The sequence below is a fragment of the Sturnus vulgaris genome, chromosome 1, assembly GCF_052056855.1.
Source record: "Sturnus vulgaris isolate bStuVul1 chromosome 1, bStuVul1.hap1, whole genome shotgun sequence".
Lineage (NCBI taxonomy): Eukaryota > Metazoa > Chordata > Aves > Passeriformes > Sturnidae > Sturnus > Sturnus vulgaris.
The window spans coordinates 110,238,568-110,261,465 of NC_142243.1; the positions used below are offsets into that span (position 1 = coordinate 110,238,568).

Consider the following 22,898-nt stretch of genomic DNA (forward strand, 5'->3'; position numbering starts at 1 on the left):
TTTCAGTCATAAAAAAAGCTCAAAGTACTTTGGAGATGCTTACAGGCTGAGTAATATACAGTTCTAGTAAAAGGGAAACTGGGACACAGGTATTACACGCTTAAACTGAGGTTACTAAAAAAGGCTGTGATGATCAGGAAACTGCTTGGTTTGCTGTTTCTAACACACCTTTGAAGTTTTGTCATCCATCCTTCCATACCAAATGCAACACCCATGTGTAAAGTTGCCTGAAACAACCATGCAATGAGGTAAATTGTAAACCCAGCAGTCTCTCAGTAACTCACTACAGCCCAATGCTGCAGTGAAGTCTCAAGGTGACGTGCCTTGAAATATCAGAAATCAGAGTGATAAAAATCAGCCAAAGCAAACATCAGATAAACTTGTCAAGCAAGCGGAACGAAGCCTGTGTGTTGCCACTGATGGTTTTTGTAGTTGTTCCCTTTATATACTAACACTCAACTAGAAATGAGGGTTTGCTGTGTAAAGGAAGAGGGAGACTAGAAAGGGGGGAATTCTTCTTCTTAAATGTTTGACTTGCAGGTCCTAGGTTAAAGGGCTGTTATGGTTCCTGCCCGATTAGAGGTCCCAGAAGGACTGCTGCTGGCTCAGCCCTGGCATGAGAAAGCATGTTGTGCCTCTCAGAGTGCTTGTGTAAGCGCAGATACCGCAGCCTCTCTTTCCAGTTTTAACAAAGCCCCTTTGAGATACATGACATGAATGCTTCTGTGGTTTACCAGTAGTTGTTGTGGGTCAAGAAGGGCTGGAAAAGTCTTTCAAAAGGCCAGGGAAATCCAGACAGGGAAAACGCACAATGTGTATATTCTCAAGCCGCTTCACCTCTCAAGTTCAAAGATGCTGTAAATAAGAGAATTTCTTCTTTCATGGAAAATTGGAGAGAATTGCATTAAACTTTTATAGAATGTGAGCTTATACAGAAGGATTTAAAATCAGCAGAAGTATTCAAGTGTTGTTTCTTAAGAGTGTGAGGGAAAGTAATACGGCTTTTAAAAAGTGATAGGTGTAATGGCCACTGTGTTGTGCTGGTTCAAGTTCAAGTGATACCACATTCTTGAGTCGCTTTCTTTTGGACTCTCTACGATGCTGGATTGCAGGAATTGCTCTATGAATAGGGAAATTGGAAAGGAGGTGCAGAATGTGATCCTCATTCTGGCAAAGGGAGCAGACAGCTCTGTTGTCAGTGCTATCTGAAAATAAGCCAAAGAGGAAGAGCAGCCCCAGCATCTTTTCCATTGCTCTGACACTGATTGTTCTCGTTCAGGTTGTCATTTAATGATGTGTCTTTTAATGAAGACTGTAACATCCAGAAAATTCAGAAAGAGCATTTGGATGTTGTTTAGAGGTGGTCAGTGGGGTGGCCAGTCCCTTTGTGGGCAGCTCAACTAAGGTTCTTAAGGCAGTGCTGGACACACACTATGGAAAGAGTACTCCCTTATGTAGCACACTGGCATGTGGGACAATGACTTAATAAGGACAGTGTTGAGTGAAAAAATACACAACAGTATAAAATATTTCAGCAGCTGATAGATCAGTGGCATGCCTGGTTTTGCCTGCCAGTCTATCCACAGTGGTGTGCAGGCATGAGTTAAAGTCTAACTGCATACCTGTCCTGCCCTGCCAGTGGGCACAGAGCTGCTAGGTATGAAATAGTGAACAAATCCTTCATTGTTGTCACTTTCTATAGCTTACAGGTGAGACATTTTTGTCCCTGTGTGTCCCTGGTCCACACTAGCATATTTCAGCAAACTTTCATGCAGTTCCAGGTCTCTCCTTTGCTCAGGAGAAGCAGGGGAAAGGAGGGTAACAAGGTCACCAGCAAATGCACACCTGCCTGTCTGATGAACCGCAGCCAAAATCAAACCAAGTTCCAAGGCCCAGTCTACTGGAATGGATACGTGTCCTGTAGCAGCCAGGCTGAGCACGATGTACCTGAGATCCTGCCAGTGAGAAGGAAGGAAGGCTGATCTGTCCAATAATTTTTTTTCTTTCATTTTTGTTTTGTTGCCTAGTTGGCAGGGTTGCTGGAATGTAATTTAAATAACTGAAACTCCAGCTGTTGCAATGAACTTCTTTGAATTATGTGCCCCAAAAGAGAAAGATGGTATCTTGAGTTCAGATCAAGTGCTCTGGTATACTGAAATCACATAAGTGCATGTAAATTAAACTCTTGTATTTAATACTCCCCATTGTTTTCTTCTCATTCAACCTTTCTTTGAGGTTGTTTCCAGATCAGAGCTGAAACTGCTGTAACAGCAACTGTTTCCTGCGTACTTCCAGCCTGATGATTGTGAATGTAATTTAGATCTAAAGACTATGTTTCAAGCCCATTATAAAGCTATTTGGGGAAGCTTACCCTGTTGTAATATATATGTCAGAACTCAGGTATGAATTTGTCAGGGAAGATGCTCTGATGTGGTGGTAACTGCAGTTGCCAGTGCATAGATTGATTTCTCAGGATATGGATTTTTGCAGATAGTGACATGATGTTCTTTGTCGTCACTGCAGAAACTGGCAGCGTTGCCTGTGGCTAGCAGGGGCTGATGTGTATCTGCTGCAGCAAACCACCTGAATCAGAGTCCTGGCATATTGTAGTTTGTATTAAAGCCAGCCAAGCCATCTTCTCCAACAGAACTGGAGGAGAATCGTGTTATAACATGACCCCAGCTGTAGTTAACTGACTTGTGTATGTGAGTATTTAGTCTCTTTGAATTCTCAAGAGTTAACTCCCAGCCAGATTGGCGTTGGCTGTGCTGAATCAGAACAGCTAATGGTAGCAATGTCTTCTGGAAACTGCATCATAATCTGGGCTTTCTGGAAGAGGAGGATGAGGGCAATTGCTAGATGCAGATGCTGAAATTACTGCTATTGATGCAGAAATATTCAATTCAGTGAACACCTATGTTTCATATTTGAAAGGCACAGGATGGTATATTCATATCACATGAGATTGATGAAATCCGTTAATAACTATGGTAGAAGTTGAATAAATTCTGCTAAACATCTTAAACTCACCAAGCTCGCATGACTGGACCCAGCAAGAGTGTGAAGGCTCTTCTGTTACTTCTCTGTGAAAAGCAGGCAGATATGATTGCTCCAGTTACTTTACACTGGTTAGTCTGACAACAGCGACAAACATACCAATGGCACTTATATAGGAATCTGTTAATTCTTAAGAAGTGGGAATGTGCCTCCTGCCAGGCAGTGTGGATTGTGGAAATAACAAAAGATTTTTCACATGCTTTTGATGGTAACATATGCTTAGTTGATGAGGTAACATTTGCCGCATTCCCTTTATTTTAAACAGGAGTCCAGCACAGTGTCAGCAACTTAGAGACTGATGGATTAAGCAACTGTCCTACTGAAGTAGCCATGGCAGGTGTACTGCCATTCAATGAAAATGTAACTTTTCTGCAAAGATCTGTAGCTGGCACAGTTTAGCATTTTCACTGATTATCTCCACCTAGTGATTGGAATAAGAAGTGAATGGGACACTGAAAAGATCCCTTAATAACTAATTTCAGCAATTCAGAACTAATCTTAGTAGACTGTAAAATGTATTTTCTTGGAGATAAAAATAGCTTATGGGGCAAGCCAAGATATGAAATCAAAAGACAATTAATTTTCCTGAAGTTTATTCATCATTATTGTACAAAGAGCTTAAGAGACTCTTAAAGGGCATCTCTGGATTGTGGCTTTAGTTGTGGACTGGAAATTGGGCAGTAACTTCTTGAACTGAAGATACAATGGCATTCTTTAAAGGGAAGCTTAAAGGGAACAGTCTGTTGCGTTTTCCACAAGTACATATTGTTTAGAAAACTCTGATTCAGACTGTATTATGATGGCATGAAAAAAATGAAAACAGTGTTACAAAATTCTAATACCAAACTTATAGCCAAGTAACAGCTTTTTTGTAATGGTTTTATGCACCAGGCTATGTGCATATGTAGATATTTCATGGTGTTTTAGAAGAATTGAGGATAATTTTTTGTTGTTCCTAATCCACTTCTAAGAATCTTTATTTCACAAATTTTCTGCAGATTTCCTGCAGATACCACTGTAGAAGTAATATAGGTAATTTCACTGAAGTGCCAATAAGTTAATGAAGATTTACTGTAGTTGCCATATTGAGATTTCTGAAGTTTTAGTTTGTAGCATAAAAGTTAGTATGTAGGAGTATAAGTGTGTAATTTAATTGCTTTAATTGCATGGGGAATAATTAATACATTAATAATTATGGTATATAAAGCAATAAAATTTGCCCCTATTTTTAGTCAAGATTTTAGTTCAGAATCTCCATTAACAACCACATCTGTCATCAATGCGTAAGATGTTTGTCTGAGACCGTGTTTTTGATTGGTTGTGTTTCAGGGCCAGTTTTGTGATTACTGCAATGCTGCTGATCCCAGCAAAGCTCACCCGATAACCAATGCCATTGATGGCACGGAGCGCTGGTGGCAAAGCCCCCCTCTTTCCATGGGATTGAAGTACAACGAAGTCAATGTCACCTTAGACCTGGGGCAGGTAAGTACCTGAGCTATGGGGTGAGGTGTGATCATTTCTTGCATTTGTGCATATGCTTTGCAGTTGGGAGAGACTTCTGAGCTGATGATTTTTACTTCCTGACATCACAGCTTTTTTTTGGTTTATGTTCTGTATTTTTTTACCAAGTTGACTGTATACTGCTGTCTTTGTTTGAAAGACAGGTGTTTGCTCAGGAAGGCAGGAGTCTCCCTTCAAATGGCAGATGTAAACCCCCTCCCTCTGAATTATTACAATTTTGAAATTAAGGACCTCTCAGGCAAAGATATGGATATAGGAATAACAGCTTTTTACTAGGAAAATTAAAATAAAAATACAGTAATACAAAACAACAAAGCACAGAGTCAGAATACAGCCTGACACCCCCTCAGTCAGGGTGTTGGTAGCAGTCCCATTAAATGGTGGCTGCAGTCCTCCTGGAGTGACAGATGTGGTTCAGTTGAAGCAGTGGTTCCTATAGAAGGTGCAGTTTTCCTCCAAGGTCCAGGATGATGTGTAAAGGTTTGGTTTTCCTCTGGAATCTAGTGGAAAAGGGCTGCCTTGGTGTTTCAAATCTCAGATTTTATCTAGGTGAGAAATGCCTGTCTCCTCCCCCTGGGGAGAGAATCTCCCAATGGGATGATGTAATTTTATCAGTCATGCAGGGGGACTCAATGGGCCATTAACAGAAGATACCTCCCTGGAGGAAGGATGGGCTGGGGAAAAGATAAAGAACACTGCCCCACCTGGTTTTAACAGATGGCCCATTAGCAGAGGATATCTCCCACAGTGATAAGGATCACTGCCCTACCTGTTTTCAACAGATGGTGATAGAATACATACTTTTGGTCACATCCTGTATTGCAACCCAAGACAAGTGTATATAATGTGATTATTTTCCTTTGAGAATTTTTATGATGGGGATTCTTGCCACTGGGATCATGCAGATGTAGTGATAGTGCCTTCTGTTTAATATTCGCCTTTTCTATGAGCTCAGAGAGAGAGGCTTCATAATCTCTGTGCATGCATACATTTTGAGAATAATGTTTGGAGACTGCTTTTGCTTTGGGGGTCCTTCTGGTTTCTCTGTCATCCAGCAAGATCTTCAAGATAGACAGAAAAATATTGATAAGGTGGTCTAAAAGGGAAGGGGAAGCAAAACCACTGTAATATGAATTAGTTATGAGACAGTAACAGGAACACCCATATTTCCCCTGCAAGTGATAGGCAAGTGGTTAAGAGGAAAGCCTCTGTATCTGTTTTTTAAGTCACAGGGATTGATTCTCAGCTGCCATAATTGGGTGCTGATCCAGTTAAGTTAGTGACACTGTGCAGGTTCACACCACATGAAAACACATATTTATGAATATATGTGTGGGCCTACAAAATACATACACGTGTATATTTTTTGGACTGTTATTGATTGATTATATAGGACAGGATTTTTTGAGTAGACCTTCAATTTAGTTGACAGCCAGATGGGGGATAACTAAGAAAGTATTGCTCTGTGAGACTTGGTTGACATTTTGCTGGGGATACAGGTGCAACTTATTTTACATCTTGTCTTACATGGTGTTCTAATACTCTTGTTCCTCCCGTGGCTGGAATGGTTCTCATTTTGAGGATGTCATTATTCAGTGTTTCTGTATTCAATAGAGCTGCAGTGCAGAAAGGCCATACTAAACTTCTTTTCCTGCTGTGCAGTTTTTACCTTCTTTGGAGGACCTACTGACAGACACTTCACTTTTTATGTGCTGAGTAAACTTCTGAGAAACATCTTTCCTTGAGAGGAGGGGTATGAACTAAGTGCCCTCTTTTCCTGGCACTCCTTGGACACCAGCAGCTATGTGCTAAGATTTCTGTGGTTGTTCAAGGTTTTCTTAGAGCAAGGTTGTGTGTTTCTCATTACTCTGATACTACTTGGAAAGATGAATCTGAATCCTTTTTCTTGGAAGTGAAGATAATCCAAGACAAAGGTGAAAGTTATTCCATGTCCTGTGATCAGGAATGAATCATTTTAGCTGGTGGATGGATGAGGATTTGGTAAGATTAGTAAGATATTTTTTCCCACTTTACAGACATTATCTCATGTCTGCTTTCATCCAGTTAAACCTTAACCTCAGGGTTTGTTTGAACTTGAGAGTCACTTTTGACATTTTACTTAGTGTTTTCACTCCCAGATTCATACAGTAGCACACAATACTAACAATGAAGACCATTAAGTACTGTGACAGAGTAAGTCTACTCAAGTGAACAGGTAAGCACTGAGACCCCAATTCACCTTACTCTGTTTCATGATCCTAAATATTAGGAGCTTGGTGTATCTTAATGATGCAGACTTTCTTAGGAATTGACAGGGACAATTTTTCAGAGTTCAGTTCCCCCTCAGCTGAGCTGAGATGAAAGTTCTGGGTTTTAAGGAAAAATAAATCTTCTTAAAGTTAGATATATCTCTAAATACAAAACCACATACTGTAATATTGAAAAGATAACAGGGATGTCGTTTTCCTCACTAATTATTTGTCTTTTTTGTTGTTTTGTTTTGTTTTGTTTTGTTGTTTTGTTTCTTTTTAATACAAGGCATTTTATTCTGCAAAAAAAAAAAAAGGAAAAGTTTTTGGGCATGCAGAACATGACAAAGAGTAAGGTACAAATGCGTGCAGGGAAGCAATGACTGAGTGTAAACTGGTCATCAAGAATCCACAATTAGAGGAAGCAGGACATAGTGCAAAGTCAAAAGCTTTTAATTTTCTGCATTCCTGCCATTATATCTTTATGATTGAGAGCAGAGTCCCAGCGGAGCCTCCTACCATGGTCTCACGACAATATTTAATTGAATAGCTGCACCATGATGAAAGTTTTAGTGCTCACTACAATGGAGTAGGAACAGAACACCCACCTGGTGTTGCTTCTCTTTCACAAGGGTTTGGGTGATTTCGAAAGTCAAAATGCCTTCCGGCTGTTAAATCTGTTTGCAAGAAGAATTCTCATTTTGCTGTACTTCATAATATGAGAAAAAGCAAAAACCTGAAAGCAAAACCCCTTCTTTACTTCCCTTTCTGACTTTCTGTACTACAGTTACATTTCTAATCAATCACAGTCCTTCCGAATAACAATTACAATGTTGATCCCTGAGGCAGCCTCTCCATTCTGTTAACATACCTGCTTACACTGTGGCTATTCCTGACTTGTTTAAAATATTTGGATCAAATGAAATCTCAGTTATTCCTCAGTTGGTTATGTTTTTCCCAATATAATTTTCAACATATTTTAAACTTCTGAATCCAAAATGTCTGACTGAATTTCATTGCCCTTCCTGTGACCCTTTGAATTGCCTAATTTCAGCAGGTGTGTCCTCATCTTTGGCTTGCTTAACGCCCAGCAGATATTACTGTAACACTCCTCTAGGTATTTTTCTGAACTCTCTCTTCAGAAGAAATGTAAGTTTAGGATAGCATGATAGCATATGATGAAAAGGAAATGTCCAACTACAAAAAGTAGTTCAAAGAAGTAGAGCCCATATATTTTATTGTTGCTTTTAGTAATGTACATTTTTTTATTTTTGCTGTGCTTTTTGGTAATAATATAGTGCTGAAAGACTCAGACTCAGTGAAGTCTTGTGCATTAATATGTTGAACAGTTTTTATGTAGTGATATTATTAGTCACTGTTGTAAATTAAAAGAACACAGTGGAATGCTATGTCCAAAATAGTACTTCTATTAGAGAAGGAGGGAAACTTAGCCATAAATTTAAGCTAAGTGGTGTGGCCTATGAAGGACTTCATGCTTTTATGTTTTCTACCAGTTAGAGTGTATAAACATTTTTGTAAATAACCCCACAGTCTGGCAAATGTTCGGAGTTGTTTTTATATGGTAGAGGTCTAATTTTTATATTTGGTAGCAGTCCTTTGATTTACAAACAATATTTGGTTTTTGGAGTATTTTTCAGCTTTGGTTAATTGATGAGAACAAAAAACAATTTTTCTTAACTTGCAAAATATCGACATGATACCTTAAAACGTTTCAGAAGTTACAGTTACTTTAAGTGTCCTTCTGAAAAATATAAAGTGTCCTGTGCTCACTTCTTCTGCAGGGAGAAACTCTCCAGGTGGTGGGAAATTTATCACAAACTGCATTGAACTAGGCTCCCAAAAATAGTCATTGCACTCATTGCACTTGGCTTTTGAAGACTTTGTGTTATCACTGACCCTGAAATCAGACCCAGCTCTAGCATGAAGTTGCATAACCTTTATAATAACACTGGGAAGTCCTGCAGATCAGGGCATGAGAACCACTGCACGAGGCTTCTGCTGTGCTGCAGAGCTGTACCTGCAGAGAGACCAAGCCCTTCCTCTGGAACCCCTTCACAGCTCTGAATCCACAGCAGCACTGAGCCCTGCTCTGCTGTTTTGGTTCACACTGGGGAGAAAAAGGGGCTTTTAAGTCTGGGAAGGTGCAATATTGTCCCTACAGTACACAAAAATGGGGATGCTAACAGCACAGGGGATGCTAATATCTCCTTTGTATTGGAGAACTCTGGTTCTGAGTATTTCAGTGTGTGCAGGAAGCTGATTTGGGATCATGCTGCAGAACAGCACGCCTTGAAGTTAGTTGTGATTTTTGGTTCGTTCTACAGGAAGGTGCTCTAGAGTAACACAACTTCATCTAATGAAATAACAGCTGTCTGATAGAATCTTCTGAAAGTTGGATCATGAAATACATGTTTCGTTTATTCCTAGATCACACTAGAGGCAACTCATTCAGACTTGAGCTACCAGCCTTAATAAGGGAAATACCTTAAAATACATTCTTCCTTGCTCATATGTTTTCCTTTAAGTAGTAGTCAACGTGTTGTGCTTTTTTTTAACTTTAATTAAAGACCTTTTCAATGGCTCAGCATTTTTTTCTTCTGTTTGGATTAGTAGTTGCACATCATTGGTTTTAAAATGCATTTCTGATAATAACTTGATATTATTCTGAAAATGTACAGGAGAAAACCTCACAAGTCTTGTTCTCCTTTGCTTTTCTGATTCCATCTTCCTCTGGCTCTTCCTCAGCATCCCTTTAGGAAGGTCTTGGTTCCACTCCTTGGTCTCACTTCCCTCCTTCATGTTCTGCTTCCCCCATCTTCCTTTCCATGCTTATTCCTACATGTTGCTTTAATTTTGTGATATGTTGTTCTAAATACCTCAGTTTCAACCCAGTGTAGTAAAAGCAGAACCTCTGCTGGTTGCCTCTAATCCTTTGCACTTTCCTGGGTTTCCTCACAGTGCTGACAGTCCTACTGTGCTCCTTCTACTTTGGACTGCAACCCTCATAAGGGGACATTTATCTTCTGGACAACTGAGGGCTGAATCGTACAAATCCTTTCCATATCTCAATAGCTTCAGTGTTCTGTGAAGAAATAGGCCATATGTAAGAAATAATTACTAGCATTGAGTTGGTCTTTGTCCAAATCCTAGTGGAAAAGTGGCTGCATGAGAAATTTTGGGAAAATAACCGAGACTCATTGATGTAGCTGCCTGCAGCCTTGGCAGAAAGACCAAAGACTGGTTGTGTGGAGAATGGATTACCCTTTCATCTCTGGACACAGTTCCTCCTTCTAGAGTACTGCCCATGCTATGGAAGGAGGGCTTCTCCCTTCTGGTCCTGCCATCAACTGGGACAGATCTCCAGACCTGTCTATGAGGGCTGTTCACAGTCACTGACTTATCTAACTAAAGATATTTTTTGGCATCAGTGGCTGGTTAAAGGAAAGCATGATGTGAATACAGCATGGCCAGGGATAACTGAAGAACACTGAAAATCCTGTTCTTATTCCTGGCTTCTGCAGCCCAGACTGGGAAGCTGAACACAAGGAATGACTTCAGCATGCTGTGCAGTGGGAAGGAGCCTCTGCAGCCACTGTCACTGTCCATGCAGTGCAGTCATTGCTGTGTATATGTGTACTCAGTTAAGCTGGATGGAACCCATTCAGGGCATCTGAAACCTCTCAGGTACTACCCTCACACAGTTTTCTCTGCACCTCTGCTACAGCTATTTTTCCATATACCCAGAAGAGTAGCTGGCAACTCCAGAAATGCTGGCTCAGCTCTCTCTAGTTGGCATTTTTTTGTATTACCACTTATGTTACAAAGTACATTGTGAGAAATTTATGAATACTCAGTGTCAGGAGTGCTTCATACAGTACCTGGATCTGCTGGAGTGCCTCAAGTCCTACTGAGATGTTTGAATAAAAGGACTGCTTCCCTCTCTGCAGCATCAAGAAATCAAAGCTTTTAATTTTAGCCAGAGTGTGCAGGATTTTTGTTTCATTTGGACAGATTGATGCTTTTTTGGCTTGGTCTCTGAGAGGAAACAACGCTCAAGACCTTAAGGCTTCATTACAGCAAGAAACCAATGGGCATGCACACACCAACCCTATGCAGTCAGGGGCACTAAGGTGTTTTCTGGAGCAGGTGCTAAGCACAGCTCACACTCCTTGAATCCCTCTCTTATATCAGTCTCCCTTTGAAGTTTAATTTGTGTACTGAATCATATCAGATTTCTGTCTCTTCTGAGCAATCTGCAACACCAACCACATTATTCAAAATAATGAAGGAAACCTACAACAACAACTATTTCTTTGAGGGAAGTTTTGGTTATCTGCCAATAACAATCTGAGGAAATTTCACCCTGTTGGAAACAGATTCAAATGAAGAAAGATTCCTGTGGTATCTTTTTATTTAAATGCATCTGAAGATCTACATGATGCCTCAGATAGAAGGTCTACCTGGATTAAGTTGGGTTCTTGCTCCTACCACATTCCAGGACTTTTTAATCTTCATGAGCCAAAAATGAAAAACAATCTTTTCCTACAGAAGCAACGTCATGACTGTTTGGAACACAGTGTGTTTTTTTCTTTTGTGCTAATTTATGTCCAGCACTCATCTAACAAGTCATTTCAGTGTTTTAGTATTCTGGTTTGAGTTTATGGTGTCGGGAATGGAGGAAAATGTGCTATGCCTTTATATACACATATCTAACTTTTATCCATTTTTTAATGCTTTCTAGGATTCAAAAAAATCTTGGAAATTTCTCTATGTAAAGAGTTGTTTAAACTTTTAAGGAGAAAATAGAGAAAACATTTGAAACTAATATTATTGAGAATTTTAGCATTGTCATGAGAATGCAATGGGTAACAGGAAGTTTTCTTTCTGTTGGTTTAAAAAAAGTAGTGTGCATGCTGTTAGAGGTCGTGAATATTGTATCATTAACAATGATGGTACAGTGCAGCTCTCAATCAATTTAAATAACCTTTCAGTATCATCTTAAGTTCACCTGAAAGAGCTTTTATAGAAATCTCTCTCTTGATAATGTAAAATTGTTAATGCATAATGCTGAATTTTAATTTCCATTCTCAGATGAGGACAGCATTTTGTTCATTCTACTAGATGATTTTTATAAACTTATTCTGGGTTTTTGTGAATCTTTAAGGCCATCGGCTGCTAGAACATTTTAAATCTGAACAAACCTGAGTGAACAGGTCACATTAGTGTGGAATTGATTAAATTCCAGCTGTTGATAATCAGTCAGGTTTGACCTATAATGCTGGATTACAGCAGGATATGATGTTCAACTCTTACAGTAATAACATCCTCTTTTAAGCATGCATTTCCAGAGTGCATGGTTTCCATTACTGGAAACAAAATACTCTTTCCACTTTCAAATTCAGTTCTTTATTCATACAAGAAAATGGTCAGAATTTTGATTAAGTCACATTTCTGGGATTTTTTGTGAATTTTTTTCACTATTATATAATTATACCAAAATGTTTACTTACAGTTTTAACATTCCTTTTGAGAGACGCTTTTTTAAATGAAACAGATATGGCTTAAAAGCAACCAAATAAACATTGTTTCAAAAATTAAGGCAGTTTCTTTTTTTTTTCTCAGAACTAAATGGCTGAAGGAAAACATTGCTTTGAGTTTAATTTGCCTTTTTTTCGGGGTAAGTCTTAGGTCAGGATCAAGATTTAAAGTAATAAAATGCCAGCTTAGAATATGTGATTAAAATTGGCTTTAATGGTTGCTTTTCTAGGTCTTGTGTCAGCAAGGTTACTCTTTTATCTTCAGATGGGATTTATTTGCTAAGCCAAGGCTTATTTTTCTTCTGTTGTTGTCTCATCAGATCTGGAGAGAGACCATTCATCAACTTGGTCAGTGTTTAATCTTAGTGGAAGTTTAGATGTTCAAGTGCCATTCTGCATCCTTGATCCAGGCCAAAACCGATCACAGGCACTCATGCGAAGCCAGGAGCAGGACAGCTGATAGGCTTGGTGACTGTGTTTTGGTGATATGTTGTCATTAACTGACACTAATCTAATTTTTATCAGACCTGCCCCTTTTCCCTTTCTGAATGTGCCTCTACAAACCTGAGCAGTATTTCAGACTGAGACATGTAAGGAGAGTACACACAGTACTTCACAGTCCTGTGAAGTTGCCATACTTTTTTTTTCCTTCCGTTTTTTATTTGCATGGAAATATTCTAGGAGTGGTGCTGGGTGTAAGTTCTTTAAGCATTGGCAGACTTGCAGAGTTCCTGATATAATACACATTTTTAGGAGTAGGTATATCATTGTTGTAATCACTCCACAATGTGACTACAAGCAGTGAAGCTCTGGAAAAGCCAGGGCATTGTCTATATGCTTCCTTTATTTCCTCTTGAACTTTTTAAACCACTTGTCTTGGTTAAATCTGTATCAGTCAACACACAGAGTATTATCAGCACTTGCAAACATACATGTCAAGATGGGAATTCCAAACATCTCAAGACACAGAGAATAGACAATATATTAATGTTGCCTGCCAATGCAAACCTGGTTTGAACAGGTAAATGCCCCTTGAGAGATTCAGCTGACCAAAAATGAGAACATGAGGCACTTGGTTTTTTTTAAGGAGTTTCAGAACTATTATGCTTTCCTAGAAGGATACTGATCTTTGCACTGAGTGGCCATACCAGATGACATGTAATGTCTGTATGACCAATATCTCCACTCTGAAAGTTGGCAGTGAAGTAGCAGAGGTTACTCAAAGAATATCAGAAACTCAGTAAGAGCAAATCTTACCCCAATACTTTGTCCCCAAAGTATTCACCTGTTTCTCACAATGGCTAATATCAGACTTTCCATCAGCAATTTGAGGGCATTACTCCACTTGTGCAGTCATAGAGCATAGGTTTGGGTTTTGCCATGGCTCTGTCAACAGAATGGCTGCCATTTACTGAATTTACTGCCATTTAGTGCTGTTTAGTGTGCTCAGTATGGTTGTCTAGTAAGTAATTTTTCCTATGGAGATAATGTCTGTTTGCTGAGGTACTTAATTTAGTATCTCAGGAGGTGAAGCTGGTGCTTTTCAGGCTATGTTAAATAGCAGGGTAAATTTCAACACTAACAGAAAAGTTGGGTTATTTTCCTTCTGGTTCTCTCTGCACTGACCTAAGTCAGCAACATTCAGCAAAGCAGAAGCTTCTGAAGTAGGTTGCAAGGCGGTATACCTGCTGCAGGGGTGCCTTGGTGTGTTTGTGTGTGTGGAACAGGGGCTTGCCCTGGAGAGTAGTTGTACATACTACATTAAATGAAAGCACAACAAACAGTTTTCAGGGTTTTTTTCTTCTGAGATGGGAGGTATATCATGAGCACATACTCTATGAAGTCCCTGAGTTCCTCCTATTTTTCCATGAGAAGGTTTTACTTTCTAGTGTGAATTCAGTATACAGATATTCAGAAGCGGATGTCTGAAATAGATGTGTGAGGATGGAGGCTGCATGTAGCCATGGGATTGTCGTGCAGAGCTGGTTAGGGACAAGTATTTCCAGGTATCTGCATTATTCACCGTTTGCATCTGCCTCTTGATGGTCCCTGTTGGTGTGACAGCTATTGAATTGTTTCTGGCTGGCAGCTGAATGGGCCAGGCATGCCAAAAGATGCTCTTCCCTGCTTGTGGTTGAGAGCTTGTATGCACTTGTGGTTTGGAGTCTAATAAACTTTGCAAAGTATTAGCTTCAGGGTTATGACATTTGTGAGGTATGAGCAGAGATAAACCACTTGGGTGTATTTGATGTGGAGGCTCTGGCAGCAGTTACTTGACAAGCTGCTGACTGCAGTCTTCCCCATCAAAGTGAGAATCTTCTGCCAGCAGATGATTCTCAGTTGAGGTGGTTGAGGGGGAAATTCCAGTGCAGCTTCACTTGAATATTGTGTGTACCTCAGTATTGGTTCACTTTTATTGACAGCTCCATCCATGTAATGATTTAATTTCCAGATGGCCTTTAGAATAAATCTGTGTTTAGCTTTTTATGTAAAGGTAATTTTTATTGATATTCTGGTTTTTATGACTGTGGACTATACCAAGAGACTTACAGTAAGTCTTCCTGTCTTGTAAGATCCATTTCTTCTCTAGTGTTTGTGAGCCCTCTGTGTGATGCACAATGAGCACCTAAAGAAGCCAGATGAAATTTTTGGCCCTGGGAACCTTGAGCTGATGGAGCACTTTGAGCAGTTTCAGACACTGTATGAGCTACCAGTTACAAAAGTCTCTCCTGTGCTATTTGATACCCACAAACTCTGGGGTGGCTTCCTTCCATTACTTGTAAAGTATGTCAAGTAGCAAATTTGTCTGGAAATAATCTTAACATGAGGGAGCAGGTGGCTGGGATTATTATCAACCAAAGGAGTCCCAGTGTAAAGGGTATTTGCATTTTCTCTGACGTGACTTTGATATTCCTTATCTACAAGCACAATTACGTGGTTAGAATGCATCACAAATGTACCAGGGTGCTGCAAAAACAACTTAGTTGAGTGATATAACTTTTTCAGGTTGGGTACTGTACCCTTAACACACCCAGGCAGTCAGTCAGCTGCACAACAGACCTGTTCTGAAATGTAGGAGAGGGCATTTAACACAGTCCTCTTGAAGATGTCTTAATGTTCTTGAACATATTGCCAGATGAAGTAGCTAGCTGAGAATCTGGCCTCTTATTTTAATGGGAATGAAACTGCAGAGAATAACCTTCTCCCTATATACTAAAGAGAAATGTTTATTTGCATCAATTTTATTATTGCTGTGCTTTTAAAAAGTTCAAAAAAAGCCTCCTGACAAGATCTATGTATATTCTATTACCAGCTCTTCCATGTTGCCTATATCCTTATCAAGTTTGCAAATTCTCCTCGTCCAGATCTCTGGGTGTTGGAAAGATCAGTGGACTTTGGAAAAACTTACACTCCCTGGCAATATTTTGCTTGTAAGTATCAATCTTCGTGTCACTGGTCTTTTGGGGACAGGTTTATTTAATCATTTCCTCAGTAGCAGCAAAATCAAACCATGGGGCTTGCTGAAGATTTCACTTGCAGAGAAGGCAGTGAATGCTAAATATGTTTGTCTTTTCTTATTTAGCCACAATAAATGAGTGGTAGAAGTGTACAAGTATGGTATTTTGAAAGCGTAACTCAGCATATGAATATTTTTCACTTTCTTAGAAATTTCTGTTTTGTTTTGTTTCTCTTGTTTCTTGGATATGTCAGAACTTCAATGTCCTTCATCCCTTGAGACCCTGGAGTTTCTTGCAAAAATCAAAACAAAATACAAATGCAAAATCTTAGAGTATCTATATAGCTTTTTTTTTTTTTCTGGTGATGACATGAGGAATACTGTACCATGTCTTGTCAGGCACCACTGAATTGCTTAGGAAGAGAGATTATTGTTTTGAGGAATGTCTGTTACTGTTTACTGAGTGACACAATCACTGTTATTACTCTATTATGGGGAATATTTACCTGAAAGCACAGGGAATACCTCTCTGTTAATTTAAATTAGAACAATAGGGCCTATTTAATATAAAATTAATTTTGTTCTTGCTTGACTAGACTCGAAAGCAGATTGCTTGGAGCGCTTTGGAAAGGAAGCAAATCTTCCTGTGAGGGGCGACAGCGATGTCCTGTGCACCACCGAGTACTCTCGCATTCTGCCTCTTGAAAATGGAGAGGTGGGTGCCTTCAGGAAAGCCATGTGTCATGCTGGAAGCAAACACCATTGGTTTCAGAAGTTTGTTGGAAGTAATTTTTTAGCTATGATGGCTTGAATCTCCCTCATAATCTAAAATCCAGTGAGATTTTGGGACCGTGACCTGATTCGTCCTAATTTTCACCATTCCCTATGGGGGTAGGGGCTGCTCAGGGAAACCTGTGTTGATATTTATCATAATTTGTGTACCTCACTATAGCCATGTGCATTTGAAGGTGTTGACTGCATTTTCTGAACACTTCCAATGTGCATGGCAAAACTTGGTCCAGCAAAAATGCTCATGTGAGTAAAGGCTGTAGAAAGAAATATTTACCATTCAAGAATAAGTAGCTGTAAAAAAAAAATATATATATATATATAAGACAGCTACATGTTTATAATATAATAAAAGTATTTGGAAAAGGTTGCCTTGATTTTAGCCATTGTTCCTTGCTAGTCAGAACTGTGGCTTGTATTACTTGTATGGATGTTAAACTCCTGGATGTGGTCATGGCTCCTCCTGGCATTCTGCTCTTGTGCCTGATGTTGTTAGAATCCAGATCTGAACTCCTCAAGAGTTTTCCAGAGTTTTGAGCAGATGGATCTAGGGTTTCATATTAAAATAGCATTTATTTGTTAAAGCACCTATTTTTCCTAATCAGATTATTATTGTAAATAATAATTTCCACAGAAGAGCAATGCTCGTGCCATTCTCTATTACATGCTCTATTACTTTTCCTGAAGGAATTGTGCTGCAGTTGGAACAATCATCAAGCCCTTGTTACGTGCTTCAGCGTATAGGAGCCATTTGAAAATAGAAGTCTGTTATCTGAATGGTTATAAATAAATTAAAGTCTTTTACTGAGCCCTGTACATACGAACTAGGTTGTTCATTCAATAGAGATTCATGATTGCTGAGCTGCTGGCAGCTGTTTCTTTAAAAAATAAAATAGTGTTGGATCCCTTGTTTTGGAAGTCAGACAAACCTGCTTTCATGTGGGGGGATTTTCTAAAGCAACACTGTGTACTTTCTTCCAGAAGACCATTAATACGCTCGCAGGCACTGGACCTGCTAACAATAATATTTTCCAGGAATGTTTATGCCTTGACCCAAAAATAAATGTGCTTTGGGAAAGAGCCAAAATCTGATGTTTTTAATCAAGCTAAACTTCCATTGACACTGTCAACTGTTCAAACAACTATTTGCAACAATTCCTATTGTTTTTTCCAATTAAAATGTACTTTTTGCATGCTATACCTACCATTTTCAAAACAGATAGAGGGCACGGTTTTTTTCTATTTTTTTCTCATGTGTTATATGGATAATGAGAATACAGGAGGCTCCAAAACTAGCAACCCTTTTTTTCCCCAACATCCTGATTTCAGTATGAAATGCCTAATTGTTACTGCAAATATGTTCAAAAACAATAGTACGTTTTTTGCTTCTTTTATTAATTCTGCTCTATGCTGCTATTGGCACTTGCAGTTGATAAATTTTAACAAGTGTGCTTACTTCTTTGTTAGATTGTAGTATCTTTGGTAAATGGCCGCCCAGGAGCAAAAAACTTCACTTATTCACCTGGTCTTCAAGACTTCACAAAGGTGACAAACATCCGCCTCCGTTTCCTCAGAACTAATACTCTTCTTGGACACTTGATATCCAAAGCTCAGCGGGACCCCACTGTAACTCGTAGAGTAAGTACTGTTGTCACTGAGGTGTAAATACTCAACAATCATACCCAGCTTATTAAGGACCAAACAATGGTCTGAATGCTTTAAGTTTGCAACATACTGACAATGCAATTTGCATTGGCCCACCTTGAAATCCATATATTTTTCTCCAGGTTTGTGTGAGGCAAGAAGGTAACTGGGCCAGCATGGATTTATGGAGTGGCAGTAATCATTAATGATTTTGTAACAGGCCATTTTCGCTCCCTGGTTTCTAATATAGAAGGAGGCTGAGTGCATCATGGGAGCTATAAAGAGCCAAAGCAAAATTATTCTAAACTATCTTATGCAGAACTGAGAAACTAAATCTCTTCGACTTTATTTGTCACTACTTTCTGATATTTATTCACAAAAGGTTTTCAGAAAATAGTACCTCTGAAGGAACAGAAATCAAAGGCTGTACTTGAAAGTTACCATCTTTACACAAATCATTTAAGATGCCTAAGTGTTTTCAGTGTATTTTGGGCTATCCAAGAGCTTGAAGGCCAAAGTTCCACTCCCATTCAGTGGGAAAGGGATATAAGGAAATACAGGGAACACCACACAGAAATTCATATACTTACAGAGATTTCAGACTTCATATTGTATTGCTATTTTTAACCTTTTCATTTAAAATGAAGATTCGGTAACAATTGGAGGAAACCCTGGGGTGAGGCACCACGCAAATGTGTGTGAGGGTTTCTGCACTGAAAAACATAAAGCTATTCCAGTTATTTGACAGCACTCCCATCAAGTACCCTTACTGCCTTAAGGAAATTTTAAAACATTGTTCACAGGCAGATGTAAATGCAGTATGCAATTTACTTGGCATGCATCACAGCTGTAGTGTGAGGAGCTTCTGGTGTTATCCTGGCCATGGGGTGTAGGAGAGATGAATGAAATCTCAAGTGTTTTATTAAATTCCAAAAGGAGAGTGCAAATTTTTTATTGTAGACACCTTCCAAGTCTAGCAGACCTGATGTTGATATTTCTGACACAATGCAAGTGAGGGAAGACCTATACATGCTTCTTGTGCTTGTTCCACAGTATTACTACAGCATAAAGGACATCAGTATTGGGGGTCGATGTGTTTGCCATGGCCATGCTGATGAATGTAATCCAAAGAGTGCTGAAAACCAACACCAGTAAGTAAATTTATATGAGAAAAACAATACAGGAGTGCTTTCAAATGACCTTTACTTATTACAGAATTATGTAGTTGTGCAGAGATTTTTTTTTCTTTATACTTAAAAAAAATACAACCTGCTAATGGTTGGCAAGAAAACATGTCAAGAGTGACTGTATGTGAAATATAATAATAGAAAATCTTTAGTTAGCTTTTTATTTTAATTGAAGTACAAGTTTGGCAGATTGAGTAATTTCTTAGAAACCCATAGTTCTTTGTGGAAAACATGACTTAATATCACCTTCTTACATCAGGAATTACAAGTCCAACTCAGGAAGAAAATCAGTCAACTTCATGGAAATATTGCACACTATAACTGAGCTCATGCAAGATCCAGTGGTTTTAAATCATTACTGTAAAAACATAAAAACAAACTGAATGGACTATTTCCTTTCCCTGTCTAGCTTGTGACCTCTACATTGATTTCACAGGGAGTTAGATCAGGCTTCTTGGCTGGCCTGCTACAGGGAAATAACTGTGAATAATCAGCCTGTCTCAAACATATTTAAAAACCTGCTTTAAACCAGTTGTTGCTCTTATCCATGACAGCATTAAAACAAACTTTTAGCAGGATGATGCAATATTTTCAGTTGTGTTTTAATGAAGAGTAAGTGGGGGAGATGGGTGCCTCCATTCCACGTGTTTGTGCTAGAGAAAAATAAGTAAAGAAGGTGAGAAATCTATGCAAATAGGATAATTATACTGGAAAGTTTTATTGCCCCTGTGTTATTAGACTACTTACATAAGAGAAGAATGTTGTAAGAGGCATCCCGAGTCCCAAGGTCTTTGTTGCTCCTGGGATTCAGTTACTATGTAGGATGGTAAGACCTAGCTCATAATTAGAGCCTGCCTGTTAAGTAGACTGTTCAGCTAAATAAATCAAAAACCTTCTTACATTTTGTTGGCGAATAGTGTGCATTATCTTAAAAATAACAGGATCAAGTTATGATCTTGGTTTATTAAGAACACTGATAGTATTATTGTAAACAAAGCATAATGGAAAAATTATGAAGGCAGGCATTTAAAGGTGATTAATATTTTGATTACTGTAGACCAACAAACTTGAGCCTTGGAACAAAGTTAAAACAATTCTAAATGATTGTGTATCAGCTTGATTTAATAATCTTCAATGGTTTCATAATCCAGTTTATTGAATCCAGTTATAAACATTTTCTGTAAGTAATGTGTTCTAATAAACTCATAATCACATGATTAAAGTAATCAATCTTGAAGAATTTAGGAAAGTTCCAAAATGTTCTAGCATTACTGATTGACTTCTCTACATGTGAGGTTTATGTTCTGTCCTTTTCATACTATATATGTGTCTTGGACTGCAGTAAAATGAAGAAAAAAACAATTATTTTTTATTTAAAAACTTAAGAAATAAATTTTAAGCCCAGCTTCATTAAGAGGCTTTCATTTCTGTAGGTTTCAGTGTGAATGTCAGCATAACACTTGTGGGGAAACCTGTGATCAGTGCTGCCCTGGATATAATCAGAAACAGTGGCAACCTGCAACAGCTGGGAGCACCAACATATGTGAACGTGAGTAGCCAAAGAGATGGTGAGTTAAAAGAGATACTGACAAGATGGTGGGAATTAGCTGTCGCATACCTGTTCATGGAACATAACCAGCATGTTTTAACACTTATTTTTTTTGTATGGAGAAAATTTTTTCCATACAGAAATAAAGAATCAAAAATGCAGTGAATATTATTTATATTCTTTCTTATTAAACAGTGAAAGTAATAATTTGTGTGAGAACATGACATGAGAAAAGTGGAAAACTTTTTGTAGACCATTGAGTCATCTCTCCCCAGTCATAGCTGTCTGCTACAGACTGTGGATCTCCAAGCAGAGCATAGACCGTAGGCATCTTGTACAACTCCAAAATGTTCCTTTCCATCAGCTGGCCTCTTGGTGCTCAGATTGCAGAGAGGTTGCCCGAGGCTGCCACTGCTCACAGGTGCTTGAGCTGCCCTCCCTTCTCAGGCTGAGGGCTGCCCCTCACTGACCGTGTGCCAGTGGTGGGCAATCCTGGTGATTCCACACTTGTATTCCACTCTTCCCGTCCTTGTATTTGCGCGTTTGGAGGACGTTAGCCCCACAGACTGGAGAAGCTCTTTCATTTCCCTTTCCTCACACTTTCCCTGTGTTTCTTTCTTAAAGAAAGCCACAGCATGGACCCTCCTTTGGTGGTGGGTTTGTACTGTCACACCTGGCTGTTTTCCACTCCCCTGGGTAGAAACCAGGTGGAGTGGTACACAGCACTGCAATCTCTGTGCACAGCCATTGCCTTTGTGTCTGGCCCAATCTATTTTTCTCATCTGCCTTTCCTGAGAGTAGCATAGCCAGTGGGTACAAACTCTTAACAGGAGAACCTTATTTGAAAGCCAAAGAGATGTGCCTATATAATTACTCTGTGGAATAAAGAGATGACTTGTTTAATTAAAACTGCAGTACTAAGACTTGGGAGGAGGAAAGGAGATTGTGAGTGATTAAAATGTTTGATAGGATGTAGGCATGTTGGGACACAGTTTTTGAATAATATTTGAAACCTCATTTAAGGCCCCCTCTTTAAAAGGAAAGCATTTTTTGCCAGAAGAGAGACAGACAAAGAGCATAAATAATGTCATGTTTTTCAAAGAATGAGTGAAGATTGTCTACAAGGTTGTGAGCCAAAACCACTTCGTTTCTAACTACCTCTGAAAAAATATCCTTTTTAGTATGGATTGCTCCTAGCGGTTTGAGGTGATTTGTTGAGAGCATTTGCCAGGTGCAGGCCTCTTTAGCTGGCAGCCAGTAGTGAAGGAATTAAAACAACTTTATTCAGCTTTCCAGAAGCCTGAGGTTCCTTGAGAGAAACTTATTGAAAGAGGTTGGTGGAAGCTTGTAGGTATCAGCCCAGCATGTTGCTGTGGGCTTCCCAGTATGTATGAATCAGCAAACTGCCCCAAGTAGTGAAAAAGAGCTTGATGAGGTAGAAGGGGTTTCTATTCCCCTATGAGTAAAAGTGCTGTTACTGCAATCAGAGCAAATAATTTCCCACTGCTGTTAGAAGACATAGCTGAGCTGTAGCTCACAGATGGTTTGGCCCTAGAGGCAAGGGAGGTAATTATACAGATATATATATATATATGTGTGTGTGTGTGCGTGTTTTTTCCTTTTCTGACTTATTATAGCAAGTTTGCTGATACATCTATATCTACAGCTGAATATGAGACTTCTTTGGTGTAGGTCTTTTTATATACATTTAAATATACACATTTAAATGTGTATATCTTATCTGTAATTGTTAATTTTAAATAAAGGTTTAGTGCACATAGCATAAGTCCAGATGTATTTTTGAGACATGAAAAAGTAAACATTTGTACATATTCTTGATAATTTGAAAAAAACTGCTGTGGCCGTTTTTCTGGAGCTTCCTAGTTC

At 39.0% G+C, this 22,898-nt stretch overlaps 1 protein-coding gene across 1 annotated transcript in view; it reads left to right on the forward strand.

Moving 5' to 3' along the window:
* LAMA3 (laminin subunit alpha 3) overlaps positions 1 to 22,898 on the forward strand; it is a 110,287-nt gene that overhangs the window by 1,680 nt on the left and 85,709 nt on the right. Inside the window, exons 2-7 of the mRNA XM_088174029.1 lie at positions 4,387 to 4,539; positions 15,699 to 15,816; positions 16,439 to 16,557; positions 18,099 to 18,269; positions 19,329 to 19,426; positions 20,896 to 21,011. Of these exons, the coding sequence (XP_088030155.1) occupies positions 4,387 to 4,539; positions 15,699 to 15,816; positions 16,439 to 16,557; positions 18,099 to 18,269; positions 19,329 to 19,426; positions 20,896 to 21,011 (775 nt within the window). The remainder of the gene's footprint in view (positions 1 to 4,386; positions 4,540 to 15,698; positions 15,817 to 16,438; positions 16,558 to 18,098; positions 18,270 to 19,328; positions 19,427 to 20,895; positions 21,012 to 22,898) is intronic.